This window comes from Maniola hyperantus, chromosome 7 (genome assembly GCF_902806685.2).
Source record: "Maniola hyperantus chromosome 7, iAphHyp1.2, whole genome shotgun sequence".
NCBI lineage: Eukaryota > Metazoa > Arthropoda > Insecta > Lepidoptera > Nymphalidae > Maniola > Maniola hyperantus.
Window position 1 is genome coordinate 1,302,526 of NC_048542.1, and position 9,696 is coordinate 1,312,221.

At 36.6% G+C, this 9,696-nt stretch overlaps 1 protein-coding gene across 1 annotated transcript; it reads left to right on the forward strand.

Moving 5' to 3' along the window:
* Positions 1-1,233: 1,233 nt before the first annotated feature.
* On the forward strand, positions 1,234-9,364 carry LOC117983918 (phospholipase A1-like). The gene is made up of 4 exons (XM_034970561.2): positions 1,234-1,561; positions 6,567-6,714; positions 7,801-7,941; positions 8,542-9,364. The coding sequence occupies exons 1-4, from the start codon at positions 1,450-1,452 to the stop codon at positions 9,218-9,220; spliced, it is 1,080 nt and encodes a 359-aa protein (XP_034826452.1). The 5' UTR covers positions 1,234-1,449; the 3' UTR covers positions 9,221-9,364.
* The last annotated feature ends 332 nt before the right edge of the window (positions 9,365-9,696 follow it).

The window sequence follows — 9,696 nt, forward strand, 5'->3', positions numbered from 1 at the left end:
TATAAGTCCCGCAAATTGCTAATGCGTGTGGCCGCCATTTTAGTGACGTCAGCACTAGACCGAAGTTTCGAGCTGATGCAAAATGACGTCATTTTGGTGTTAATGAGACATGGTTCCAGCGCAATATCAATTTGCGGGACTTATATCCATATCCATACTCAGAGGCGGATCATCCCTAAAGCAAACTAGGCACTAGGCACTAGGCAACTAGTGCCTAGGGGCGCGAGGTAACGAAGGGGCGCGCGCGATCATGTAGAGTGTAATTACCTGGCCTACCTAATTATCCCTACTAATATTATCTTGGAGTGACCGAAACTGCCTCTTCTTTAATATTGCAAAGCGTGACGTGATGTGATGAGGTGATGTTCTTCCCTAGTTCACATAAATAGTAAGAACTAGCGACCCGCCCCGGCTTCGCATGGGTGCAATGTAGATACTAATGTGGTGTCATTGCTTCGGAAACTTAAATGAGAGGATTTTTTCCGACCTAATTCACATTATTTCAATTTCTCTAGGGATCTCTAATTTTTTGAGAATTAAATTATAGCTATAAGCCTTCCTCTTGAATCACTCTATCTGTTGGTGAAAACCGCATTAAAATCTGTTGCGTAGTTTAAAAGATCTACGCGTTCATACATACATACAGACAGCGGGAAGCGACTTTATTTTATACTATGTAGAGACAATCACCAACTATGCAATGAGAGGATTCCTTGTTCTTTCGAAGTTTGCTAGTATTTTTTTTAATAAGGTTGTTAGATGGGCGCGTATGAGGTACTTGCCTAGGGCGCTCTCGTCATTTTAGTCCATACTAACATTATAAATGCGAAAACGCTGTCAACAAGCAAGCCCTAAAACACATTTAACTTTAACAAAACGTGACGTTTCCCAACTTTGATACAAGTTATTCTTGTGATACTTTCCTTAGATACCTAAGTACGACGTATGTTTATCATAAATCTTGTATGTCAGTTCTTTCACCATTCTGCTTAGAAATAAGACATTTTCAAGTAATTTATATTAGTCTACTAACTACTTAGTTTACGGTAGGCGGTTTAGGAGATTGGTCGTTCCGCGGTTGATGTACAATTGAAAACAAACCTTCTACTATCATTTAGCGATCTTTACTTTAAAAATAGGAAGCAGAATTAAAAAAGAAATGTGGCTAGGCTGTACAGGCTTCGATCTTTGTCTATCCATAACAGAGGGCTGATTAAAAAAAATGTCACCTTACATTTTTTCGCGCCTTTGTACAAAAGCCAAGGTCAACAACCGTACAAACTTACGTGTCTGGATTTAAAAAAATATTCACGCGGCATGGAGTCATTGTTTTTCTTTGTCGAAACAAATTAAAGTTCATCCACTCAGTAGGTACCTACCTAATGGGATTCTAAAGTTTTTATACTTAATGAAAATCGGGAAATTTCGATTTGTTTAGTGTATGTGACGATGTTGGTGCGTGTGTGCGGAGTTTTGTGTGTGTTGTTCGTTTTACTTTTTTTTGTAACATGCAAAGATCCAAGGACTGAGGAAGGTTACCCACGAGGATTCATGTCAGTATGTATGTGCTAAGTTTATCTAAGTTTACATCATCATCATCATCATCATCATCATCATCATCATCATCATCATCATCATCATCATCATCATCATCATCATCATCATCATCATCATATACCCATCGCTGACTTAGGGTGCCTGTCCACAGAAGCGGAACAGAGCGGAGATGTGTTGAGAAAACCAATCAGACTGTTGGTAAATAACGTAATAATTTTATTTCGTCATCTGACAAAACTCTGATTGGTCAATTATACACATCTCCGCTCCGCTTCAGTGGACAGGCACTCTTACTACGGACGGGTCTCCTCTCAGAATGAGAAACATTTGGGCATAGTCCAACGCTGGCCAAGTGAGGATTGGAAGACTTCACACACCTTTGAGAACTTTATGGAGAAGTCTCAGATATACAGGTTTCACGATGTTTTCTTTCACCATCTATTTTTAAAACAAAATTGAAGCTATTTTATTTATCCTCCATTTGATGTGTTTATTTATTTTTACTTTTAGTCCACTTATCTGTCGTCTATTCCTCTCTTATTTACTGTTGTATTTTTATTTATATATATATATATATATATATATATATATATATATACATATGTATATTATGTGTATTTACTTTATTTAATTAGTACACCCCTTCCGCTTTCTTTAATTTTTATAATATCCTCTACCCTAAGGTTGCCTGGAAGAGATCGCTATTTTAGCGATAAGGCCGCCTATTGTACATGCTGTATTTGTTATATGTCTATTGTTTTTGTTTTGGTGTACAATAAAGCATATTTTACTTTTACTTACTTACTTACCATTAAAGCAAATTATATTTATTTGATTTAAGTATAAAGTTAGAGGTGCATGTGTTAGATAACCTCCATATCTCTATATTATGTACTTCTATACCTAAGCTATACCTAAGTATTAGAGATAAGTACTAACTCAATATAATTTAATAATATATCTAACTATACCTACTAACCTATAATTGTACCTATCTATAACCTTTAAACCTCACATTAGTAAATAAGCCTATTTTAAAATGTACTCCATTATATTGTAAACAAATCATTATTATGTAAACAAACCAAATCTCGCCCTCGTCCTTTAGACCACTCATTATCCTCTCCAGTTCCAAATCACATATATACGCCAGATATCCCAAAATCCACACATTCTATTTCAAACTCTGTTCTACACTGTTACTCTGTTTTTTTAAGTATAAGTTCTTTGTTATTGTTTAAATATTATTCATCTTTATAAATTAAATTTATTAGTTTTTATTAAGCCCTTTAATTACGTAACACATGCCCATGCAGGACCGAAGCCCCGACCTCCTGAATAGGCGGACTCTTCACCACTAAGCTATCACGGCTCCTTTTCTTAATAGAAACTTACCTTTAAAGTCTAGAATTTTAAATTTCTTAAATAGATGTTAAGTCAAAAATATTAACGCAACGCTCTGTGAAAATAATAGTGTGCGAAAAGCGTTGAGAAAATTTCGCCACAGTAAATTACTTAGCTGGAATTATGTGGTGTATAACCACTGTATAAGAGTAATTATTATAATTTGAGATGTCCTAACAAACAAATTTAGCTTTCGTGTCTCTACTAGAGATGTTTCTCTTTCTTTACAAACGGCCAAAAGAAAATTTACGTAGGTGTTTAAGACGTTTGCGTTTGAATCAATACTTATATCATAGACTAGCTGATGCCCGCGACTTCGTCCGCGTGGATTTTGGTTTTTGAAAATCCCGTGGGAACTCTTCAATTTTCCGATATAAAAAGTAGCCTATGTCCTTCCCCGGGATGCAAGCTATCTCTGTACCAAATTTCGTCAAAATCGGTTGAACGGTTTAGCCGTGAAAAGCTAGCAGACAGACAGACAGACACACTTTCGCATTTATAATATTAGTATGGATTAATTATTGGTTTCGCTACGCTTTATATTTTTGAAAATTTATTGTACCTACATATGTAGGCACAATAAAGGTAGAGCCTCAATAGCTCAACCGGTATAGGAGTGGACTGAAAACCGAAAGGTCGACGGTTCAAATCCCGCCTGTTGCACTATTGTCGTACCTACTCCTAGCACAAGCCTGACGCTTAATTGGAGAGAAAAGGGGAATATTAGTCATTTAACATATTATATAATAGCTAATTTTTCTTTAAAAAAAATGTCCATAAAAACATAAGTAAATTCAAAAGAAAAGTGACTGTCCTAATGTAAATACTAGAAATAAAAATAAACTTGTAATGCCTGCCTCTAGGCTAAGTAGAGTTAGCAATTCATTTGTTGGTAATTCTATACGTCATACGTTCTTATAATAAGCTTCCAGACGACATGTTGGAGATGTCTCTCAACAAGTTCAAAGTTTTCATAAAACGTAAACTTATTGAAAATTCTATTACCTTGTACCTAAAAGATTATTTAAATAATTTGCTTAACAGCTTTGTGATAGTTTTTTGTAAAGTGGTGATAATAAAAATAAGTTTGTTGTGGGCTCTTCTCAGTCCTGGGCGCGTTTGAACCCTACGAGGGTTTAGTTTTAAGTTCGCGTAATAAAATTATCACCACTATATCACTAAGTAATTTATTACCAATTTTTGTATAAAAAAACCTATCGAACTTCAGCCCACTTCCTAAACCGATTGTTCCGTTTACTTCCTACCGTCATTAATTCAAATTGCGAAAATGTACGTAGAAAAATATAGCCTCAGCTCTGATATCATTATCTACCAAGGTACCAACCTTCTCCATATTTCATGTCATTAGGTAGACTTGACAAAGCGATATGGTGCAACGAGTAACGTTACTAACTGCCTCACCCATTACATGTTTCGTAAACACAAAATTATGGCTTTATACCCGTAGCAAGTAGTGACGTAGTAGGTTACACCCGTAGATAGGTAAAGGCCTATATCAATGGTGCTGTGCTGTATCAAACTTTTCTTGGTGCTGCCTATCGCGACAGGAATTTACGCTCATCCACAGATAACAAACTCCAAACCCCACGTAACTGCACAAAATTCTACGGGAAATCTTTTACAGTATATGTTGTACAACTGTGGAATGCTCTGCCCAAAAATATCCGGGATTCGAAATCCTTGCCCATATTCAAAAATCGTCTTAAAGAACTATACTTATCGATGCCATAATAGTTAATTTATTCGATCATAGGTATTATATGTATGTCTTTTATAATATATGTAGGTATGTAGTTATATATATATATATATATATATATATATATATATATATATATATATATATATATATATATATATATATATATATATATATATATATATATATATATATATATATAAATATATATATATATATTGGAGGGTCGATATTGAAAGAGTTCTTACTGTCTGTAGACACCGTGAAAAGAAACGTATGAGCTTTACTCTACGGAAGGTAGCCATCTTTATTTTAGTTGTCAGAGTTGGACTTTGACACGCACGCATTTGTCATTGTTCAAAATTCTCTCTCTCCATGTGCGATACCTACGTTACTGAGAACTATTTGTAAAGAACATGGATTAAAGTACCTACTTATTAATTACTACCTTCTGATGTCGGCTAAAGATGAATAATAATTATCAGCCATCCTCCTGTTCTCCGACATATATATATATATATATATATATATATATATATATATATATATATATATATATATATATATATATTTATGTATTTCTATTATGGATTGTATATATATTGATATTTATAATAGTTATGTATATGTATGATAGTTATGTATGTATTACTGAAATAGTTTATTATATTATATAATATTATACTACTTCATTTTTCTGTATTGCGTGTAAGTACTATCCTACACACCTAGTTTCTCCTTTCTCCAAAGGTTGCCTGGTAGAGATTGCTGTGAGCAATAAGGCCGCCTTTGCATACAATTATTTTTTAGTTTTAGTTTTTTGTAATAGTTATGTAATATTTTTGTGTGCAATAAAGTATTTCTATCTATCTATCTATCTAATGGTTACACCTATCACGTACAAGGTCGTAGTCAGGAATCGTAGTCAGTTTTATCAGTAGCCATAGTAAATTTAAGCGAACTATAGGTACTTCTTTACTTTCATAGGGGATTTTTTTTTGTTCATGGTTCCGGAACAATAGAATTTTATCTTTCAATATTTTAACAGTAAAGTAGAATAGCGAGCGAGCGTAATTTTTTTTATTTTGCAGAAAGCAAAACCTATGTTTCTGTATGTAGGTATATGTAAAATTCAAAGTCCTGACTGACTGACTTATATATATCAACGCACAGCCTAAACCGCTGGTCCTAAAGACATGGAGGGTGTATTCTTTGTAAAGAGTAGGTGTCCACTAAGAAAGGATTTTTCGAAATTCCACCCCTAAGTGGGTTAAATAAGGGTTTGAAATTTATGTAGTCCACGCGGACGAAGTCGCGAGCATAAGCTAAGTAGTTAATAATTGATAATATTTTTACAGAAACGTTTCGGGAAAATCTAAAGCAAGATAGCATAATTATTAAAAAACCGGCCAAATTGCGAGTCAGGCTCGCGCAACGTGGGTTCCGTACTACAATCGTATTTTTTCGACATTTCGCACGATAATTCAAAAACTGTGATGCATAAAAATAAATAAAAATCTGTTTTAGAATGCACAGGTAAAGCCCTTTCATATGATACCCCACTTGATATAGTTATCTTACTTTGAAAATTGAAAATACTAATTTTTAGTTCGTGACCACAATTTAAATTTTTTTGTGTGATTTAACCACAAATTCACGGTTTTCAGATTTTTCCCCAAATGTCAGCTATAAGATCTACCTACCTGCCAAATTTAATGATTCTAGGACAACGGGAAGTATCCTGTAGGTTTCTGGACCGACGTACAGAGAGGCAGACAGACAACAAAGTGATCCTATCAGGGTTCCGTTTTTCCTTTTGAGATACGAAACCCTAAAAAGAGCAATCCAAACTTCTGGAGGTAATTCATGACAATATTTCTTGTAGGTCCGGGATCAGAAAAGCCAGCCTCCATCCCGCGAAGCCAGCTACGGCACCTGTACTTTGTGGTGCAGGGCAAGGGCCGCAGCAGACAGAAGTATACCTACTGGGAGGCCAAGAACATCGCCACTGATCCTAGAGTTGACTTTCGTAGGTAAATATTACATAGAAAAACCGGCCAAGTGCGAGCCAGGCTCGCGCAACGAGGGTTCCGTGATTCAGTCGTATTTTTTCGACATTTTGCACGATAATTATAAAACTATGATGCGTAAAAATAAACAAAAATCTGTTTTAGAATGCACAGGTGAAGCCCTTTCATATGATACCCCATTTGATATAGTTATCTTATTAACCGACTTCAAAAAAAGGAGGAGGTTCTCAATTCGTCGGAAATTTTTTTTTTTTTTAATTTTTTTTTTTTTTTGAAAATTGAAACTACTAATTTGGTATTAGTTTATGACAACAATTTTTTTCTTGTGTGATGTAACCACAAATTCACGGTTTTTAGATTTTTCTCCTAATGCCAGCTATAAGACCTACCTACCTGCCAAATTTCATGATTCTAGATCAATGGGAAGTACCCTGTAGGTTTCTTGACAGACAGACAGACAGACAGACAGACAGACAGCCAGACAGACAGACAGACAGACAGACAAACAGACAGACAGACAACAAAGTGATCCTATAAGGGTTCCGTGTTTCCTTTTGAGGTACGGAACCCTAAAACTCATTACCATACCTACATGACTTGTTACAGACCTCTGCGTCTAAGGCCTCTTTATTAGCACGTCATGTTCTTAGTCATCATCATCATCATCATTATCAACCAATCGCCGGCTCACTTCAGAGCACGGGTCTCCTCTTAGCGTGAGAAGGGTTTTGGCCATAGTCTACCACGCTGGCCATGTGCGGATTGGTAGACACACCTTTGAGAACATTATGGAGAATTCTCGGGTATGCAGGTTTCCTCACGGTGTTTTTCTTCACCGTTAAAGCAAGTGATATTTAATTAATGAAAACGCACATAACTCCGAAAAGTTAGAGGTGCGTGCCCGAGATCGAACCCCCGACTTCCGAATGGAAGGCGCACGTCCTAACCACTAGGCTATCACAGCTTCATGTTCTGTCATGTTGGTCAGATCCATGCAATTCTCCACCGCTGCCTTCTCGATGTCATCGCGTCATCGTGCAGTGAGCGATTTGTCATTCATTTTTTCACACATTTCCTTCGATATTCCAGGAAGACCGTGGTGATCGCGATCGGCTACCTGGACAGCACCAGCTTCCCCATATCCGGGATGTTCGCCAACCAGTACGAGGCCAAGGACTACAACGTGATCCTCGTCGACAACCAACGGTTCGCCACCGTGCATTATTATCTGTAAGTTTTAGTCACTCTCCAGGGTCTTCAACTATACCCATGCTAATCCGTACCTCAGTTGCAGCGTGATTGAGGGAAAAACCAACAAATAAACTTTATAATATGGGTCGAGAGTTCATCCCAACGCTTCTCTTATTCTCGAACTAGCTGATACCCGCGACTTAGGCCACGTGGAATTAGGTTTTTTTAAAACTCCGTGGGAACCCTTTGATTTTCCGGGATAAAAACCTATGTCACTCTCAACGTCTTTATCTATACCTATTACCTACCCATGCAAAAAATCACCTCAATCCGTTGCATCGTTGCGACGTGATTGAAGTACAAACCAACAAACAAACATACTTTCGCATTTATAATAAGGGTACCACTACCTACTGATAAGGGTACCGATTCCCAAATTATTGTTTTGGAAATCTAACCCAAGGTCTTCCACTTATATATCAGACACAATACATGTTAGATGCTAAAGAAATTCATCGTTTTTCTTTCTGAAGACACTATCCTGCCTTAATATTCAAGAATCTTACCGGTATTCTATTACACAGGATCTAGTTAATACATCGTTAGTTTCATTATTGTTAAATAAAATTTTCATTACAGAGCATCGCGCCTGATGCGCCCTGTCGGCAAACACGTCGCGGAGGTCTTAGTACAACTTACTCGATCAGGCCTCGACCCTTGTACGACTGAACTCCTCGGCTTCAGTCTCGGAGGCCAGACCGTCAGCTACATAGCCAAGAACTACCAGCAGATGACCGGAAGAAACATCTCAAGGATATCTGCTCTAGAACCGGCTGGACCATGCTTTAGAACATTATCGCCTAAAGAACGGTTGGATGCTTCTGATGCTGATTTTGTTCAAGTCATCCACACAAATATAGACGGTTATGGTATGGCTACGCGTATGGGACACGTGGATTTCTACGTAAACGGAGGTGAATTCCAACCGACAGACTTAAATTTCCTCCCATGTAGTGCAACATGCAGCCATTTTAGAGTTCTAACCTACTGGTTATCAGCAATGAAGAACCCTGACCAATTTATTGGCATAAAATGTGGTAGCGTTCAAGAAGCGAGAGATGCTATATGCTACAATAAAGCTCTATCGATTAATGTAATGGGTATTCACGTAAACGTTCACAATCATGGGATATTTTATTTATCTACGAGCAAAACTTATCCGTACTATTTGGGGAAAAACGGCTTGAAACCCGAATACGTCTTTTGGAGGCAAATCAGCCAAGTGAATGATGGAAATCAAACAGAAGTGTATACGTGAAGATATTTAGTTTCATATTTATAAAAATGTATGGAAACATTAAAGTGTGGTACAGACGTAGCTCTTTCATGCCCTCTATCTTATTTAAAATATCCTTAGATTTCCCTGGGGACTCAAGTAATATAATAGACTGCATTTGGAATCCAGATACTAAGCTTTACCCCTCATGTCATGTACCAAAATGCAGTTCGGCCCTGGAAAGAACATGATGCTGATGATGATGATGGATGAAGCTTGTGGTTTTACCCAATCTTTAGCTATCTCTTAGCTCTCTAGTCTCTACCTATACCTAATTGCAATCCGAAATCCCAATATCGACTTTCTTTTGTTTGTCCTAGTCCCATAAAAATAGGTAGGTACCTAACTACCATAAAGTCCTAACTCCCATGTGTAATCTTTTTGTTATTCGTAGATAATATTATTATCAATCAAACTACACGAATCCAAATTACCAATCCATTTTTTTTAAAGTAAAA